Source organism: Harpia harpyja, chromosome 10, assembly GCF_026419915.1.
Source record: "Harpia harpyja isolate bHarHar1 chromosome 10, bHarHar1 primary haplotype, whole genome shotgun sequence".
Classification (NCBI taxonomy): Eukaryota; Metazoa; Chordata; class Aves; order Accipitriformes; family Accipitridae; genus Harpia; species Harpia harpyja.
The window spans coordinates 509,882-529,177 of NC_068949.1; the positions used below are offsets into that span (position 1 = coordinate 509,882).

The 19,296-nt window shown below is 49.7% G+C and overlaps 1 protein-coding gene across 1 annotated transcript; it reads right to left on the reverse strand.

Moving 5' to 3' along the window:
* Positions 1 to 314: 314 nt before the first annotated feature.
* On the reverse strand, positions 315 to 17,472 carry ILF3 (interleukin enhancer binding factor 3). Its single transcript, XM_052799205.1, is given in 22 exon segments — positions 315 to 584; positions 790 to 912; positions 1,799 to 2,164; positions 5,652 to 5,705; positions 5,888 to 6,041; positions 6,420 to 6,596; positions 6,910 to 7,047; positions 7,322 to 7,492; positions 7,901 to 8,100; positions 8,404 to 8,479; positions 8,481 to 8,515; positions 8,635 to 8,746; positions 9,134 to 9,231; positions 9,707 to 9,818; positions 10,117 to 10,212; positions 10,614 to 10,705; positions 12,063 to 12,072; positions 12,074 to 12,211; positions 12,497 to 12,677; positions 12,998 to 13,224; positions 13,308 to 13,403; positions 17,331 to 17,472. Coding segments are annotated over 21 exon segments (2,697 nt in total). The 5' UTR covers positions 13,311 to 13,403; positions 17,331 to 17,472; the 3' UTR covers positions 315 to 450.
* Between the last annotated feature and the right edge of the window lie 1,824 nt (positions 17,473 to 19,296).

A 19,296-nucleotide genomic window follows, 5' to 3' on the forward strand; every position in this document is an offset into this window, starting at 1 on the left:
TTAAAATACAGAAAGCTCGTTTAACTCACTTCACAAAAGCATTAACAGATGACATATCCCTTATCTATTTAAAGCCATACTGTGTTCACACTTCCACGTCAATTTTTAAATAGAAAAAGGATACTGAAATTGTATTAACTCAAAAAAAAAAAAAACAAAACCCCAAAAAATTCCTATTTAGACAAAGTTGTAATGGCAACTAACAAACCATTAAATACAGAGATGCCCAAAATACAGCTAAGTATGGAATTACAGGTACTCAACCATTAGTGACCGGTATCACAAAGAGCACTGCAACATGGAAACGGGGGGGGGGGGGGGGGGCGGGGGGGGAGCAGGGGGCAAGGGAGGGGTTTACGTGTTTACCGTGATGCGATAAAACTGAATATTCAAAGGGTGGGTGAGCGCGGGAGGGAACAAAGCTCCGCGCCCACGGAGGAAGGGGCGGCTTTATCTGTACTGGTAATTCATGCTGTGGTCGTTTCTGCCGTAGCCGCCTTGGGACGCTTGGTAAGAGCTGGGGGGGCCGCTGTAATTTTGGCCTGAACCGGGGGAGTTGTAGTTGGACTGAGAGGAATATCCACCTGCGGGGGGGGGCGGAGAAGAGGAGAGAGAAGCACTCGGTTACCATCGCGGCGTGAAATAACAACAAAAAGCTGTTTCAATGCAGAGTCGGAGCTTTTCCTCCGATCCGGGAGCCGCTGTCAGGCAAAAGCAAGCGCGGATGGGAAGACGCTGCCCTCGCATGGAAAAATATATAGGGAAGTGTCGTATACTGACCTTGCTTACCTTGGTACGAGGACCCTCCGCCCCCAGATCCTCCCCCATAGCCACCGTGTGAGCCGGTGTTGTAGGAGGCACCTCCCGAGTAGTTATTGCCTCCGCCTCCGCGGCCGCTGTTGCCACCGTAACCTGGAAGGGAAAACACGGTGAGCCCGGCTGGTCTCTCCGGCCGGTCTCCCCGGCAGCAGCAGCTCTGCCTTCATCGCACCCAGAGAGAGGTTTTTGTCTGCCGTTAGCGGCAAAAGGGATGATTATTGGAGGTGAGGCGACTACCAGGGGTTCGATGAGCGAACCCGTCTCCTTGGGCTGCCAAAAGCTTCACGGAGAGGTCTGGCTGCCAGGGGCAGCGGTGGGATTTCCCCACAGCTTGCACGAGCACGGGCGATCCACGCTGAGGAACGTGCGGATCCCAAGCACTCAACTGCCCGACACAGAAAGTAAAGACTCGATCATCAAACAGTAACTCAAGAGCAGAGCAGGCAATTCCACCTTCATCGTCCGAAAGGCAAGAGCACCCTCCTCCTCAGGGAGGAGCGGACCAGACCGCAGCAGGTTTCCTGATTGGTTGTCAATCTCAACTAATTAAATCAACTCAACCAGAGCGCTTTAAGCCCTCCAAGGTCACAGAAGTATGGGACGGTTTGGGTGGGAAGGGACGCTTGGAGCTCAGCCCGTCCAACCCCCCCCGCCACGAGCGGGGCCGTCTTCACCGAGATCAGGGTGCTCAGAGCCCCGGCCAGCCCGGCCCCGAAGGGTCCCAGGGACGGACGGGGCATCGGCCCCCTCTCTGGGCAGCCTCTGCCAGGGCCTCACCCCCCTCGGCGGGAAGAATTTCCTCCCTAGAGCCGGGCCGAATCGCCCCTCTTTTAGCCAAAAACCCTTCCCCCTTGTCCCAGCGCTACCGGCCCGCCTAAAAGTTACTCCTTCGTGTAGGACCACATGCCTACAAAGCGCGTACTTCCTAATTACTGACAGTTTGCATTTTACTCCCCAGATAAGCTAAGCCAGCACTCACTAAATTTGCTTTCGTAGTTGTAATCGGAGCCTCCACCGCCAGGCGAGTTGTAGGAATTGGAGTAGGAGGAATAGTTGCCTTGGCCGTGGTTGTAGCCTTTCTGTTTGCCCTGCGGCGGGCCGTAGTTACTGTACTGGTTTTGGTTGTAGGACTGCTGCTGCTGGCCCTGGTGGGACTGATACCCCGAACCGTAGGAGGGTTTTTGCTGTCCTCCGTGCTGCTGTTTCTTTCCGCCGTGTTTCGGAGGAACCGGCGAGTTGTAGTTATCGCCGCCTTGGTAGTAGGAGCCGTAGCCGGAGGAGCCGCCGCCGCCGCCTCCGCCGCCGCTCCCCGAGTTGGAGTGCCCGCCGTTGCTGTAGAACTGGCCTAAACAGAGAGAAAAGGGTCAGCCCCAACAGCGGCTGCGTTTTGGAGCAGGGGGGCAGGCACCACAAGGCACAATTTTAAAGGTTAAGGCTCATAACGCGGTGAGATTTTTACCCTTGCGAAGGCAAGGGTTTAGGAGCGGTTTAGCTCTTACGCTGGTGAAAGGTTTAAGAAACTCCACACGAGGCCAAGAGGTGAAACATCTTGTTCATTTAAGTAGGCAGGGAATCGTGAAATACATCGACATCGTACCATTGTCCAGTCACCCTGCAATCTCAGTGAATGACGCCCAGGCAGTTCTCCCACAGCTTTAATTCCAGTACGACCCCAATGTTTAGGACTAAGCTCAGGGCTACGACAGTTTCTTTAATGCATGTTACAATAACTAACAGTTATTACTTCAATGCTCTACAAAGATTTAAAATCTGGTGCTCAAACTACATTTGAGACAAGTCAGCCATCGACGGCAGCTGATACTTGGTCTCCGCAGCAGAGAGACACGGTAACGAGGAAGAATCTCGTTCCTGTAATGAGGAATTATGTCAACATCCATGCAGATCGCTCTAACACAGCGAGCCATCCGTCTGGATTTACACAGTGAGTGAGCAGCAAGAATCCAACGGAAATTAAGACGTGCGTGCACAGCTCATCCTATTTACCTCAAAGTTCGGGTACTACCTCCAGGATCCAAGGTTACCGAAAACCTCTAACGGATCAAAACAGTCCAGAGAGCCTGGATGCGACAGCACGGTACATAGTCAAGAGTTAGTCTGGGTTTAATTTTATTTACCAAGAGTACTACCGTCAAGCTCTTTGAGCAATTCTTTTCCTGCCCAATTTCTTCAAGTTGAACTTTGGGGTGTTCTTTGCGTGGGGCTTAGTGTGAGAAGACTTACTCTACAGTCAGACTTGTCGTATTATTCGAAACTAAACTTATTTTCAAGGAATAAAAGCCACTACAATCTAACTAAAAACCTGCACCAGTGTCTGTAATGGCGTGTACGCTCGGGGAACGGAGCTACACCTCTAAAAGAAGGAAAGATTTGCTAGTGCCTCCTCTGAAATGGAGGAGAGGCGGGGGAGAATTTAGTAAAAAAAGGAGACAAAAGAGCAAAATCTCGTGCCCTTTGCTTCTGCAATTCTGTGTGAAACTATCGGGACGACTCACGGGGAAGCTGAATCCCAGGTCAGTTCCTAAATTCGGGGTGTGTTTGTGTTGTGAAGAGCTGCAGCTCTTCAAGGCACCTAGCTTTTCATTTTTTGATCGTTCAGTCGATTCTTGTCTACACCCCCTGCACTACAGTTAAGACTTTCTATGCTAGAGTTTTTTTTCCTCTTCTGCAGAAGATCACGATTTAGTTCTGCAGAAACGAGGTTCTGTAAAAAAATTTATCTCCAGCCAAGAACACCGAGGCTGTAGCAAAATATTTTCTGCTGAATGAGAGACACCTCACTCCGTCACTCGTATTAAAATCCCCGTCTTTGGTTCCAGCGCGGGGTTACGACTGGCAGCATGTAAATTCAAGCTGCAGATGCTGGAAGTTGATCTCTCCCAAGTCAATATTTCTGGAAATTCCATTTTATACCAACACTTCATATTTAACTATGAAGTTCTCATGCTGTTTGACATCGGATTATTTTTTACTTTCCCCAAATCAAAGCTAAGGAATAAGACTATCCAGCACACAAGCAGTTACTCTAACAGGTAGTCGCCTAGAAACCCGCAGTTTTTCCACCTCATTCAGGACAGGATCTGCTCCCTTGTATAAAAAGTCAATATCTCAAACAATAGCTCTCTAAACAAGATAGGGCATACATCATTATTATTGTAAGTATCTGCTAACACCTTGGACTTTTTTTTTTTTTTAAACCTGGTGCTTTGTAGGTCAGAGGTTTTTTTCATTTGCTTTGTTTTTGTTTAGCTAGTTTAATTACTGAGTTAACTCAAATGTTGTTGAGCCTCACAAGTTAAACGAATGCAACGGTGCAGGCTTTGCAGCTAAAAACAGTGACAAACAAAATTACAGTTTTAAAAACAAATACCGTAGCAAGAATAAAGGACCAAACACTTGGAATTCAGAGACTCGGGTCTCGACTGGCCAATTGCGACATTTCCCGCAATTCCCGATTCCGGTGAAATTTAATTCTCCAGGCAATTAGGTACTTGTAGGGCGACGAGCGTTTTCCAGCATGGCTGCCGAGCCGGCAGAGCTTTGCCGTTAAGTGCTTTAGGCCCTTTATGCTTGGCTCAAGAAAGCCCATTTTCACGTTAACGAACGAATCCATGCATTTTCAGAAGTTACTAACATGGTTACACTAACCCCTAATGCCTGGATATTTATTGTATCAGGATCGGAAGCACAATTACAATACCTTTGAAAGTACACTAGCTACCAGCCACAACAAGTCACATCCCTCAGCGTTAATCCACCAGCGTGTTACAAAGGATGTAGGATTAAATTTTAGCACACACGATTCCACGTACAAGTCAACATTTCGCATGCTTAAAAAGCTGGGCTGTACTATATTCAGAGATGTTGAAAAGTCTTCCCAATATCGAGAGGCGTGTACCCAATTGCTGGGATTTATTAAAAGGCTCAAATTTTGTACAAAACCTGCTGTAAATTAAGACAAAGGTAGATTAAAACACTTCAGTTTCTTAAAAATAAAGTAATGCTTTCCATAAAAAGCAAAGATGGGCTTTTTGCCTTTACGCTGAACGGAGCTGGCTTGGAAATTTGTGCCAAGTGCACAAGAACATTCTCGGATAATTGGTTCCCCCTGTTGTGTACATCGATACAACCAAGTTCAAAGGCAAATCACAATAAAAACTGCCACTGTCTTAAGTTCTGCAGGCTAAGAGAGTTTCAGACAAGCTGCGGTGAAAAGCCACTGTTGAGAAACCCAGTGAAGCACAGGGACACAGCACGAACACTTTGGGTTTTGGAGTTCGAGAAAATTGGAGTAAAAAGCTGTTTTTTGTGCAATACTTTTAGATGATCTAGGAAGACCCAAAATCATGATAGCCGTAGCAGTCTGTGAAAAAGTCACCTACAAAAGGGGGAGACAGAGCAGAGAAAAAAAATTAGAATTCTTTTGAAGATGGCAAAATGCGCCACATTTGAAAGTCATGTTTTAGATTTCTCTGCTCCTGTCACCCCCCAATGAAGGCTTCTTCTCAAGACCAATCGCTGTGTATTTTCAGGAAAATCACATTCAAAAGTGTGGCCGATAGCTTCACGTGGCTTAAAGCAGAGAAATTTAAAATATTCACAGTTTTAGAGGAAACGTGAAGTCACCTGGATTCGCATTTTAACTTTTTAACGAGTACACGAGCCATCTTTCATTACTTCTCATTCAAAAAAAAAAGAGAACCCCTTACAAGAGGGCTTCTGCACAAGCGCATCACCGCATGGTGCGACCCAGTCCAAGTTTCACACCCCCAGCAGATCGATGTGTTTCCAAATTTAAGATGAAGAACACTTACTATAGCCTGCCGTCGCAGAATTGCCTCCGTAACCATAGCTTCCATATCCAGCACCTAGATTAGAAGAAAATGTTTAAATAAAAAGGAAATCGAAGCATACAAAGGCCTCAAACTTCCCGTCGCGCTACAAGACGCCACAAAACGCTAGCAGGGATTAATTTGCCTGTCGGGGTTTGGGTAGTTTGTGGTACATTTAGGGTGGAAAGAGTCAGGACGAGGCGCAGGCAGCATCTCACCTGCATTCATGTAGCCGCCGTGATTGCCACCGAATCCGCCCCTGCCTCTTCCGCGGCCTCGGATGTTGCCGCCTCTTCCACGACCGCGCATGTTGGGCGGAGGGGGCACTTCGTTGTGCATGGGGCCTCCCATTCCGAAACCCGGGTTGTGCTGCTGAGGGAAGAGAGATGTGTTACCCAGCTCTGGCTCCTGAGCCTTGCCTCCAAGGTGAAAACAAACCTTTCAAGAGGATGTCGGGAGCTCTAGAACACATCAGGTACCCGCCTGCCTTAAAAAGAAGAGGGGCTAAGCCAAAAGCAACGGGGGGCGGGTACCAAATAAAGGTCATGTCCAGAAAACAGAGGCTGTCTTCCATAAAACTGGACGGTATTTCTGCTTTCAAGCCCAATGGCCGTTAGCAAATCCTGCTTTCCCTCCACACCTTACATTACTTCCCCTCCCAAAAGGGATTAAAATCATAGAGCAGGAGACAACTGTACTAAAGGACCACTAGTGACACCACAAAGTCATTGAATTGTGACATTTACTTACTTTTACGGCAAACTTGGGTCCTCCCCTAGCTGGCACGGGGGGCCTCTTCTTCTTGTTTTGCTCAATGGCAACAGGAGCATCTGGGAACAACTTCTCTAGCGCGGCCAGAGCGGCGTAGGCTTTTGCCACCTTCTTATTTGAACCAGCTCCTTGGAATTTCTGCCCGTCAACCTCCACCTTTAAAAGGGATTAATTCATTGCATGTAAGTGGAAAGGGCAGGAACAGAAGCTGCCACTTGGTAAAATTAACTGTTTTTTCTGGTGCCTGCAAACAATTCCAGAAGTTGGAAGTGCTCAAGGTCAGGTTGGACGAGGTTTTGAGCAACCTGATCTACTGAAAACATCCCTGCCCGCTAGATGATCTTTAAAAGGTCCCTTCCAACCCAAACCATTCTGTGATTTTATGATTTTAAATTCTCACGAAGTAACTAAAGTTACAGATATCCGAGTTGGGGTGAAGGCACAGAGCGGGGACCAGAAGTCACCTCACCTCCATGACAAAGCGCTTGTCATGACTGCCGCCCGTTTCTGAAATCAGTTCGTATTTCAGCCCGCGCCTTTTCTCGTTGAGCTCCATCACAGGATTCTTGCCATGCTTCGTCAGAATTGGTCCCTGTTGTTTCACATTCTGGAAGCAGATAAGCAGCAATGAAACTCCAGAAAAAAACCTAACGGGCTTGAAGTTGCTTCCAAAACACGTAGTTTGGAAAACATCTTGAAGAAGATAAGCTTGGAATAAGCTTGCCTGATGTTTTTACCTCATAAATTGTATCGTGACAGTAACTGAACTGTACAGTGCGCCGTTATAGCAACCTGTTGCTAAAAGGTGCTTCCGATGACGTCCTACAACATCATCCCAAAGAATGAGCGCCACCCGTTTCCCCTTCTTCGACTGCGCTCACCTCTGGGGTTTGATCTGAAGGAGGAGACGCAGCAGTGGGCGTCGAGACAGTTTCTACTACAGGAGGAGGAGCGACAACGACCGGCTTCTGCTCTGTTTCCTCTGCTGATTCGTCTCCTTTCCCAGATTCTTTGCCCTCCACTCCTGTGGGTAAACCCATATCTTGCAACACCTAGGGTAAGGAGAGTTGGAGAGATTACTGAACAGCACTTACCTCAAAGAACCACTGGCTCTCATGTGCCCTACCCATTTTGGGGTAAATACTTGAGAAGGCTGCTCAAGAATCTTTTTATTAATTCTGTTCAAGGGCTAGGCATTCCCCAAATCCCGCAGGCACTTCAAGGCCTAGGGGGTACAAAGTCCTCTGCCCTGAGACCTCACACATAACAGACTACACTGTCTTGGTGTTTAACTTTCTCCCCTGTCTGTCCTGAAGGGTTTATGACATTTTTCATACATGGTTGTTGTCACGACTGTCATTGCCATCAATCTGGTTACCCTTTTCAACTTTGAGAGGTCAGCAATCAAACTGCCTCTTAACGAGAGCCCTCTGGCAGGAATTAACGTACACAGCTCTTACCTTCACTGCCACGTGCAATTTGGCTGTCTTTTTGGAAGGTCCTGATGCCTCAAACGTGCTGCCATCGATTTCCACAGACATTGTAAAGATAGGAGCGTGAACAGGACCGGTCTGAGAGACAAGTTTGTACTGGAGCCCGGGTTTTAGCTGGTTTAGTTTCATCAGTGCATTCATGGCCTGGGGAGGTTCGAGTTTTTCCTCTGAATGGAGAAAAAAAACCCACAAGTTTGGGGATGTTTGTCACCTCTTTCAAAGAAGCATAACTGATTTCAGACAAGCTCTGATCTGTGTTTTCCTCCTTGTGAGAGTTTAAGTTATACCAAGTAAAAAATCTTAGAGTGTTAAGGTTTTGGTTTTTTTAAATTCACATGCCCTGTAGCCCCTATTTACAGCGTCACCCAAGACCAAACACTTGCAAGAGTTCTTCCGCAACCTGCCCCCCGCCTCAGCCTGAGAACAGCTCTCGGGTAGCCATTTGTACCTACCTCTTGTTAACTCAATACCTTTTTTCTGAATCTTCTTTTTCTTTTTGCTGGGAGATTTCTCCTCTCCGTCCTCCTCCATTGGACGCTTCATTGGGGGTGACAGCGTACGTTGTACTGGGAGGAATCTGGACTGTAACAATCACAACAAAAACCCCTAAGTATTCCAGTTTCCAGCAACAAGAGCGGCAAAAAGCCTTGGAAATGTGGTTTGTGGGGTTCGCCCCCCCCAGCCCGCCTCCAAGTACCTACCAGTATAGTCAACGGGGTTTTCGTTCTTTGGTTTCTTGGGCATTTTGGAAGGTAGGGGATCCATCCCCAAGACTTTGTGAAGCTGGCCAAAAGCAGCAAGTCTCAGAGCATGCTAGAAAGATTAAACATGTGTTACTGGGACGCGCAAGCGGCTCCGCCAATCTCTGTTCCCTGCACAGTTTCAGACAGGAACATTCTACCCACCCCTACACAGAAATCCTCATCAGTTTAAATAGGACTCTCTGAATTTTTGAAGTTCAACCCAAAATACGGGTCATGGTAGCAAGTCACTATTTAAAACCTGATACTTTGCTTCTGGTTGGCCAAGCTACAAATTCCTTATTGGTGTGGGACCCATTTGTATTTCTTTTACTTGACTAGATATTAAAAAAGTTAACACCGACCTCCGTGAGGTTACTATACTACCATTAACCAATATGGAAGTTCAGAGTCAGTTGAACTGATTAAGTTTTCGTAACATCTGTAGTCAAAACTATACCTGAGCACTCTGTGTGATATCTTCCCTTTGTTGTCTGTCTAGATGCCCAATAGCATCAGTGGCTTCTTTTTCACAAGGATCATAAATACCAGAACCATCTGAAGGCAGGAAACAAGGAAGATATGCAGAGAATTATCCTGGTGTTTCTAAAGAAACTAAACTAAGTATTCCCTTGGCATCAATCAACACTCATCTCGAAGAAGAACACGGACTGACATGATCCATCCAATGTCCAACATTCTGAAACTCATCTGGACCATTTTACACGTACAATTACCAGTGAAGCTGGTCACGACCACTCAGGGAACCAATTTTACACTTGTAGAAACTGGTACCTCTCTCTACGGGGGTTTAACGTCATGGGTCCGTAGCTTTGAACACACGTGTCCTAAGTAACAGCAAGGTACTGTAGTACCCGTGTACGCTGGGGGCTTTCTGAGCTCCGAATCTAGGCTGCCCGCACATATAACAAGGGACTTCTCAAACACTAAGGCAAGGTAACCGCGCCTCGAAGCTTCAACCGCGTTTCATTTCAGCTTCGCTTTGAAATGTAAATGCAGAGAACCACCTAACCTGGCATAACGATTCCCGAGGCAAGGCATTCAAGAACTCTCCTCAGAGCCTCGCCAGCACCCATGGGTCTGTTAGCAGTTCCAATAGATTTCTCACACAGCAGCTCTAGAGGCTGAAAGACAGTTTGGAAAAGTGAGAGGAGCAAAGGTAGGCGCTTGCGCTGCCATTACGGCCAGAAGCTGCTTCAAATTCACAAACGATTAACGATTTACACTGTAGAAATCGTTAACTGATAAAACGATTTACACTGTAGATGTTTGAAACGTATCGTTTAAGGGCAGAAACCTTGTTCGTACTACATAAACCTCTAACATACGAAACGGAATGTGCGCAGACTGAAGAGAGCTGAACACCAGCTTGGAGAAGTGGTACCAAACCCCCAAAAAACGAAACAAAAAAGGAAAAATTACCCATCCTCTCAGCGGTGCCCAAGTAGGAACCCGAGTACACAGATCTCGCAACACTCGTATCACTATGACGCACGACTTCAGCCCGTTAGCCCTGGCCTAGAATAAGAATCAAAAGCAGACATACATTCAATAAAAACACCAAAACTGCTCATTCGCAGACATTCATTTTTGCGGTGCTACTTTGTCAAGGGTAAACAGTATTTCGCGTTACCATTTTATAACTTATAACAATAACTGGAGTGTACAAAGGCAACATTACTCTTAACACAAAGCAGCAGCTATGCATCTACTCTTTAAAAAAGGTTCCTTCCAAACGTTTAATTCGCTTAAGTGCTTCTTTAGCAACTGTACCGTTGACAGACGCTAAGTCCAGCACGTCTAACTATCATCCGACGTTAAAGTATTTTAAATAAAAAAAAAAAAAAAAAAAAAAAGTTAGCCCCTTAATAGTTTACAAATTTTCTACTTAAATACAAATATAAGAACAAAATGCAAACCTGGAACCACTTGGCGTGTCGCAGTGACGCCAAGGCAGCAAGGCATTTCTGCCTGTCCAGAACGTCCGGGGAGTCGTTGACTGATAGCGTTTCTATTCGTGGATGGAATAAGAAGACAAGGCACAGTTTGACCAAGGGGGTTCTGTCAGGCGGAGAGGGGATGAGGCAGCTTCCTAACGGGCAGCTGAGGCTCCCAAAAGATCCTGATCTAGATCCTGTACCTGGAAGGATGGGTCTGCAGTGCGCTCGCCTAGCGGCCTTGCTTAGAAATTAAAACTGCAGAGGGGGGGGGGAAGTTCAATTAACAGGGACAGACTGAAATCTATTCTGCGAGGAGGAGATGGGGCATGAAACTCGATGGGAGAGGACAGAAATCCTTTGCGACTCGAATGAAGTGGTAGCGTATGAGGCCGGTAATAGGTAACAAAGGGAAATTTAAAATAAACCCCCACTCTGTGTTTAGCTTTAGTGGAGAAGTGGGGGGAAAAGCTTTGCGAGGATCAAGGGAACCCCCTCCGCCCATAAGGCTTGACTGCCCTGGCCCCAACCCGTGACAGAGAGCGTCCTGTTGGTCAAAGGTCCAGCGTCCCTAAAATTGACAAACTAGAAGGCTTGGTAGACGAGGTCAGATATCAAAACCATAGACAGTCAATAGAGCACAAAGATATCTTCCAGTCTGTGCTGCAGCAAAATTGAAGATATGGTTTGAAAAAGCACAAAGTTTCTCAAGACCAGGGTTTTAGATAAGGCTAGTGCACAGAGCGAGCGTTTGACATCCACCAATTCGACAGCGCAATGCCTACGATACAGAACCCATCGTAGTGAAGCAATTCAAGCGCAGAAAAACCAGTCTCTGAATTCTTATTCCAAAGGGAATTTGAGAGCGAATGGAGAAGCTAACTTTATCCAAAACTCTGCATCACTTTCTGGAATTCTGAACTTTAGCTGATGAAACAGCCAATCGAGGAGACCCAGAGCAGCTATCATTCTTGCTGCAACACAAACTGCGTGGAACATCCAATTTCATGTACATGCAAGTCATTTAACAAGAAGCCTTCAAGAATCTTTTTAAATGTATCTGGTTTATATTTTTATGTCACTGTGCAGGCCACTTACGTGGCTAGGTACAAAACAAGATTAATACAACAAGATGACGTATTAGTGAACTAAAGGCCCAAAAAAAAAAAAAAAAAAAAGAAAAAGGATTAAAAAAAAAAAAAAAAAGGAGCAAAATCCCATCTGAAAGGTGCTACTCAGTTTCGGAAGCTCAGTCCGAATAAACCGTGACCGTGATCTCATGAGGTTGGTGTTGTCATACGGAATTTTGAATTTGCACAGAAATAATCGTTGCCGCTTCGGCTGAAACTGAAGAGCACGCTTTAACAGTGAATTAGCAACGGAAATGTACGGGTTTCCAACCGACTGTCGGCTGTTTTCAGTCTTCCATACCTCCAGCTAACTGTTTTTTCCATTTCTTCTCTGACTACGGGCGACGTCAAGTGGATGGTCAGTGTCAACGGCGGCTCTTTTGTGTTCTTAATTACAATTGCAGCATCACCAACTGACTGGATTATTTCGTATTTGTCTTCGGTAATAGCCTGCGATATAATTTCACCGCTTAGCAGAAGTCTTAATTCATTTCTGAGTGATTTGCAACATTCTTTTCCAGCAAAAACCAAGGTCTATAAACAAAACTTCAGCTAATAAAGGGAAGTTCATTTATCAAGGCAATTCCAGAATAACACTACATGCCTATGAAAATTACTTTTCCAAGACAGAAAAAGGGTATCAAAACAAACGTCATCGGTACCTTTTTAACCATTTAAAACCTATTTCGGCTGTTCTGTCACAAGCACGCACAAACATTGAGAGGTTTTACTCACAGCAAGCTGTACTCCGAGATTGTCAGCTACTTTCTCCAGGAGATCTGTGGTGGGTTTATCTTTGCACAAAAGAACTAGCTCAAGATCCAAGTCCCCCTTCAGTAACAGGCCTTTTGCTACCAGCCCTACACGCATCACTCCACGCAGGGTCCTAGTCAACTGCTCTGTGGCCTTCTGATCCCTGCAAATACACAGGCTACAGTCACGACGGCTTCAAAACTACAAGAAGTTAACTGCAGCCAGGTAAGCACGAACGCTCAACCCAAGCTAAGGGACAGAGCTGCAAAGATTAAACACGCTGCACGACCCCTGCTGAAGGATTTACTACACCTGCACGGGAACAGTCGCTTCAGCCCCGGGTTAGTTAATTCCTCTTAATTCCACAGCCAGGGAAAACAACTCTTCCACCTCCAGCAAGCGGATTTTTACTAATCTAAGTAAGAAGGTGCTACTACTTCTGACAGTGCCCCTTAGAAACACGTGTTCGGTGATGTTCCTTACCCTCCTTCCTTGTTTTCCTCTTCAGCTGCTGTCTCCATGGACTCTGTTTCTGGCTGCTCCCCACTGACTTTTTCTTGCTCATCGATCCAGTCGGAGACAGCTTTCAGCGCTCGCTCCGTGTGGGACACCATATTCTGAACTGCCTCCAGCTCCTCCTGCGTCGGATAAACGGCCGAATGTTTGGCCATCACATGGCGGTCGTCATTCACAAAAATACGCATTGGTCGCTGAAAAGGGATTTTAAAACAATTTTAGAGAGCGCTGAAACGCGGATATTTATCTCGCGAGTCTGAAACCTCCCAATCCTTACCATTTTTGCTTTTGAATGTCTGTCCAAGCCTTCAAAATGTGCTTATTTAGATTCTTCCACCAAAAAGACTGTACCAGTACCACACTTTTCCGTAATCTGAAAGCAAGAGAAAACCAGTTAGCAACGCTGGCAGGCTGGTCCATCCCCGCAGCCTGCTTGCTGACTGTGCGTAGGAACAGAAATAACTCGAACTGATAACTGGAAGCAATAACAGAAATGAGAAGTACGCAAACTTGTTAGTGAAAGCCCTGTTTTCCACTCCTGATGACTTATATTCTTAAGACGTGAACAGTGCCCACGATAACGGTTACAGCCAATGCTGTCACGCTGCTGTCACCCCAACTTGCACAGGCTGCCCTCAAAGAGGGTTTGCATTAACTGCTCAGTTTTACCTGCCCAGCAGTTTAACGAGCACCGTACGCTCATTTACCATCCACCAGCTCAGCCGTGGAGCAACGGCCAAGCACGCTGCACACGGCAAACGCTTTGAACCATTCTCTCATACAACGTCCCGCAGAAGCAGAGACATCCCAGGAGCCTGAGCTGCACCCAACTGCTCGATTTTCCCTCCTACTGCTCGTTCGCGGCCTTAAGTATATTATTTTGGCTCCTTATTCCCAAGAGGCTTTCCCATTGAAATTGGATTTTTCCAAAAGCTCCTGCTCATATTTCTAAAACAAAGCACACTGAAGGTAAAGCACTCCCCGATATACGCCGGAGCAGCCTGCTGGGAAAATTAACAGTCTACACGCTAATATAATTCCACGAAGTAAAGAACCAGGCTGCCATTGCCCGGTTGCCAAGCGAGGCGATAGCTTTCATTCATGCTACTCAGAAGCAACTATTTGTAAAGATCTCTTTGCCACATACCACTTTTTACCCCAAATTCATTTTACGGCCCCAAAGTAAACAAGCCTGCTTTTAATTAGGATCAATACGAGACAAGTTCAGTGGCTCCATCGAGTCTCTTCACTTACTTTATCGGGCAGAAATAGTATAAACCTACACCAGCATACCTGCTTTTGAAGCAAGCGCTCTCAACTCCTAAAATTCAACAGACTAAGCTGAAATTGCAACAGCTTAGTTCCAAATGAGAAGCCGTTTTGGAAGGGAACTAACCCACCCCGATAGCCTAAGCCCCAGCTGAGGCTGTTAACTTCTTTTGTTAAAATTCAAGCACTTTGTTGCTCAGTTTTAGCCAAGGGGCCTTCGAGCAGAGAAACGTTTGCGTCCTGCAGGACTGGCTCATGCTTTGTGGGAGAAGACAGCTTCCCAAGATCGCCTTCAGATGCAAGCAGGCTTCTGGCAAGAGCTTCAAAATGCCACCCTGCACCCACCAGGATCGACTCTTTGGCATCAGTATCGTCGTTTCCCGTGCAACTAGCGTAAGAATCAGCAGTTGCTTGATTCACGGTCATTAGTTTGACCAAACATCTTTAATAAAACTCTTGATTTACCTCTAACTGAAACCACGCAGGGGCAATCCCAGTCCTGCAAACACCCAATGTTTCACGGTAACTCCAAGAATTGTCAAGTGCCATTTAAAAGCCTTAGCACAAGTGAGGCAAAGGAAGAGCCTCAGCACCTGAAGATGCTGGAGATGAAGGTCATCATCATCTGCATCCACCAGCTGTTTCACTTCATTGTACAACCAAGTACACATCAAAACTGCCTGGTAACTAACGCTTTCGGAAACACTGCTGGAGAAACTCGTCAATCACACCTCAACGATTCCAGAGCTCACAACCAAATCCTGCTTCTCTGGAAGTCCTTCCGTTTTGAATGAGTTTCAGTCAAAATGAAACCACACTGAAGCTTGCTTTTGCTTTTTTCCACTGGAACCTGCCTCGAGTCAGCCCCTTCCCAGCCTCGCCGGTCATCGCTACGTACAGCTCGCAAACCCAACGCTTTACTTTTTACACTTTACAGATGACACAAACTGCAAGTAAGCCCGACCGATCTTAAGTATGAGGTGTCCAAGATACTGGAAGAGTATAAAGTGTCCAAGATACTGGAATAATAATATAACAAGTAACTAACTGCCCAAATACTTAGTGCTTTACTAGAGTAATGCCATTACAACTCTATGAAGTAAGATGAAGGGCCTGGGCAGAAATCGGGACCCTGCTGCACTCCTTGTTTTACGAATAGAGCTGGGGCTCACGACCTGAAGAATTTTCTAGGATAAAAATCGGGAAAGCTCATTTCCTCGAGCCGCCGTCGCCATATGGACTATTCCACGGCACAGAAATACCACCGATTCCAACCCTGCAAATATTTATGCACAGGACGACTTTGGTAGTGTTAGAAATCCGGATCTAACTGTAATTAAACCCAGATGTTAGTGCCCGCTGAGCGGGAAGAATTATTCCCAAGCTACCTGCAAGAACCCACAAGGCATCTTCTCATGTTTGCGGGTGCCAGCCTCCCAATCCACTCCTACGTTGGACTGGACCCCGAAGAACTCGTACACTCTGTATGCAGTTATTTTTCTTAAAGCTCCCTTAATTTCCTCCAAGCAAAGTAAGAAGTAAGTTGAAATACAACCTAGTGAGGCAGCTGTTTCTACAGTCAGAAAATACTACAACAGCCTCAGAAACGAGCGTCCCGTTTCCTGCGATTTCTAAAGACGGACGTTAGCGCTCTTGAAATCGCTGAAGTTCCTTTCAAGTGAGAACCCAGGAGCTGATGCTGCAGCATCACAGGATTCATGCCTCTTGGGGAAAAGAACCACAGAACAAGTTAAAAATACAAATATGCTCAATAACACCCAATTCCTGACATTGCTCTTGAGGCCAATCATCACTAAAATCTGAGAAAAAGGAGAAACTTTTAAATTCCACCCTTGTTTTAAGCCTCACCTGCTCTGCTCTCCCCCTCCTACCATTTCCACTACCAGCTTGATTTCACCAACAAACTTTCCACTCAATTCGAGTCTTCTGACAGCAGGAGCAGACTCTCCAGAACATTTGTTGGGGTGGGGGCAGATGAGAAAACGATAAAGAGAATGCAAAAGGTTGAAAACTCGGCCCTAGATCAGGGGAAAGCTTAACGCACGTGAAGAAGGGCATTTCGTTTTACAAACCTTCTACATTTTAAGAGAGAATTAGTCATTTTTAGCCTATTGTACCTGAAGAGGATGACTGAAGGAGCGCAAAGCCTTAATGCCTGGCTTTTGTTTGCATGGGGATGGCTGCCCTGGCAGGCAAAGCTCTTCCAGGTCTAAGGACACCGACAGCATCTATTCCCCATCACAAGGCTACCTGGCCGACCGAGGTGACGGCAAACAAAAGCTGTTGGCTCTTGCAAAGCGGATTTTTTTCAAATTTTTCTTCTGAACCGCCCAGCTACAAATAACGGGATTGATGAGAACAAGGGGAATTGCAAGGAAGCGATGGGAGAACCCGGATAAAAACCCTGGAGAGCGAAGTTTAGGAGAGGAGAGCGCGGGTCCTGTCCCTGAGGGGAGGAGGTAGGGATTTAAATCACACCAAAGGGGATGTTTCCACCTCACCTGTGCCCCCCACCCCACGCACACCCACCCGAGACAGCGGGGAGAAGCCTGCAGGCCCCGGGGGGGGGGGGGGGGGGCGGGAAGGGTCGTGTCCCCCCCCCCCCACGACCGACCTTTCCCTCCTCCCTGCTCCCACACGGGCAGCACCGCCCGGCCCCACGCGGGAACCGACGGCCACGGGGGGGGTGGGGGGGGTGGTTAGCGAAGGCGGGGGGGGGGTGAAGGGGCAGGCGGGCCGCTGCCGCCATTTGCAAACGCGGCGAGAACAAAGCGGCGGCGGCGGGAAATGGGGGTGGCGGGGGGGGGGGGGGGCTGGAAAGAGAGCACGGCGCGACACCCCCCCCCCCCAAAACCGGGCGCCATCCCACCCCCCCCACCCCAGCGCGAGGGGCGGCTCCGGGGGGGGGGGGCGTGGGGGAACCCGAGGGGACACACACACACACACACATGTAGCGCAGACCCCCCCCCGCTTCCAATTCCTGAGCCCCCCCAGCCCTCCCCTCACTCACCCCCGGCCCAACGGCCGCCCGCCGCCATTTTGTCTCCACAGCACAATGGGCCGAGCGGGAGGGAGGGAGGGGAAGGAGGGAGGAGAAGGGGGCCGGGTCACCGCCGGCGCGGCCCGCGGCTCGCCGCCACCCCCCCCACCTCAACCCCCCCCTTACCCCCCTCCTCCGCTGCTCTGCCCCCCCCCCCCGCCCCTCACACACACACACACAACCCCCCCCCCCCCCCGCTCCAAAACACAGGCCTACCCGCCCTCCTCCGCGGTCCGTCCCCCCGGGGTTGGGAAAGGCAACGCGGTTCCTACCGGCGGCGAAACGGGGCGGGGGGGGGGTGTGTATGTGTAATGGGGGGGTGGGGGGGGGTGGGAGGCCTCCTGCTCCTCCCTCGGCGGCGGCGGCGGGGCCCGGGCCTGGGCCTGGGGCCTGGGCCTGGCCGCGGTGCGGGGCGCGGGGGGTGCGGGGTGCGGATGCGGCGGGGCGCGAGACTGCAGCGCGGGGGGCGGAGCCGCCGGCCGGCGGGGGGCGCGCGGCTGTGCGCGAGGAGGGGAGGGGAGGGGGAGGGAGGGAGGGGGGGGGGCGGAGGAGGGGGCTGGGGGGGGGCGTGCGTGTGCGTGTGTGTGTGTGTGTGAGTGTGTGAGTGAGTGTGAGTGTGTGTGTGTGTGTGGCTGGCGGAGGGGCGGGAGTAGGGAGTCACGTGGAGCGCGGCGGTGGGAGCCAATGGGTGAGGCCGGCGGGAGGGTGACGGAGGTGGGAGGTGCTTTGGTGGGAGGGGGGCGGTGCCGCGCAGGCGCGGAGAGAGGGGGGGGCGGGGTCGGAGCGGGAGCGGTGGGCTGAGGGGACCGGGCTGAGGGGGCCAGTGGCCTGTGGGAACCAGTGGCCTGAGGGGAACAGTCGGAGGGGGCTGGTGGGCTGAGGGGACCAGTAGCCTGTGGGAACCAGTGGCCTGAGGGGACCACAGCCCTGAGGGGACCAGTCTGAGGGGGCTGGTGGCCTGAGGGGACCAGTAGCCTGTGGGAACCAGTGGCCTGAGGGGACCAGTGGCCTGAGGGGACCAGTCTGAGGGGACCGGTGGCCTGAGGGGACCAGTCTGAGGGGGCTGGTGGCCTGAGGGGACCAGTCTGAGGGGACCAGTGGCCTGTGGGGACCAGCAGCCTGAGGGGACCACAGCCCTGAGGGGACCAGCCTGAAGAGACCAGTGGCCTGAGGGGACCAGTAGCCTGTGGGAACCAGTGGCCTGAGGGGACCAGTCTGAGGGGGCTGGTGGCCTGAGGGGACCAGTCTGAGGGGACCAGTGGCCTGAGGGGACCAGCAGCCTGAGGGGACCACAGCCCTGAGGGGACCAGCCTGAAGAGACCAGTGGCCTGAGGGGACCAGTCTGAGGGGGCTGGTGGCCTGAGGGGACCAGTCTGAGGGGACCAGTGGCCTGAGGGGACCAGTCTGAGGGGGCTGGTGGCCTGAGGGGACCACCCTGAGGGGGCCAGTGACTTGTGGGGACTGGTGGCCTGAGGAGAACGTGGGGCACAAAGGGTCCTGGGGTGCAGGGGAGGGCAGCCCCTGAGGGGCTGAGCGCAGGGCTGCCCACCCTCGGGGCCCTGAGGCCTCAGAGGGGGCAGTGGGCCAGCTGCCCGCCGTGGAGGTGAGCCCTTCGGGACGGGGAAGGGCTGCCGCTGGGATTTGTGCCGATGTCCACCGACATCCCGGCCCCAGGGCCGTGAAGCTTGGGGCAACCAAGAGCAGGGTTTGGCCGAGAGCTCGCTGTCCCACATAGAAAGACAGGAGTCGCCGTGCTATAGGGTTGATCTATGGCAGGGCACGAGTCCTGTAGGCGCAGGGGACATCGATGGGTGTCTGTCACCTTCCACGGAGCAGCCGCCTGCGATGTGTTGGTGTGGCGGCAGAGGGTGCCACCCAGCCATGGCCACAACTCGTTAGAGCGGTAATGGTCACGGCAGCTGGAGGGACCGGGAAG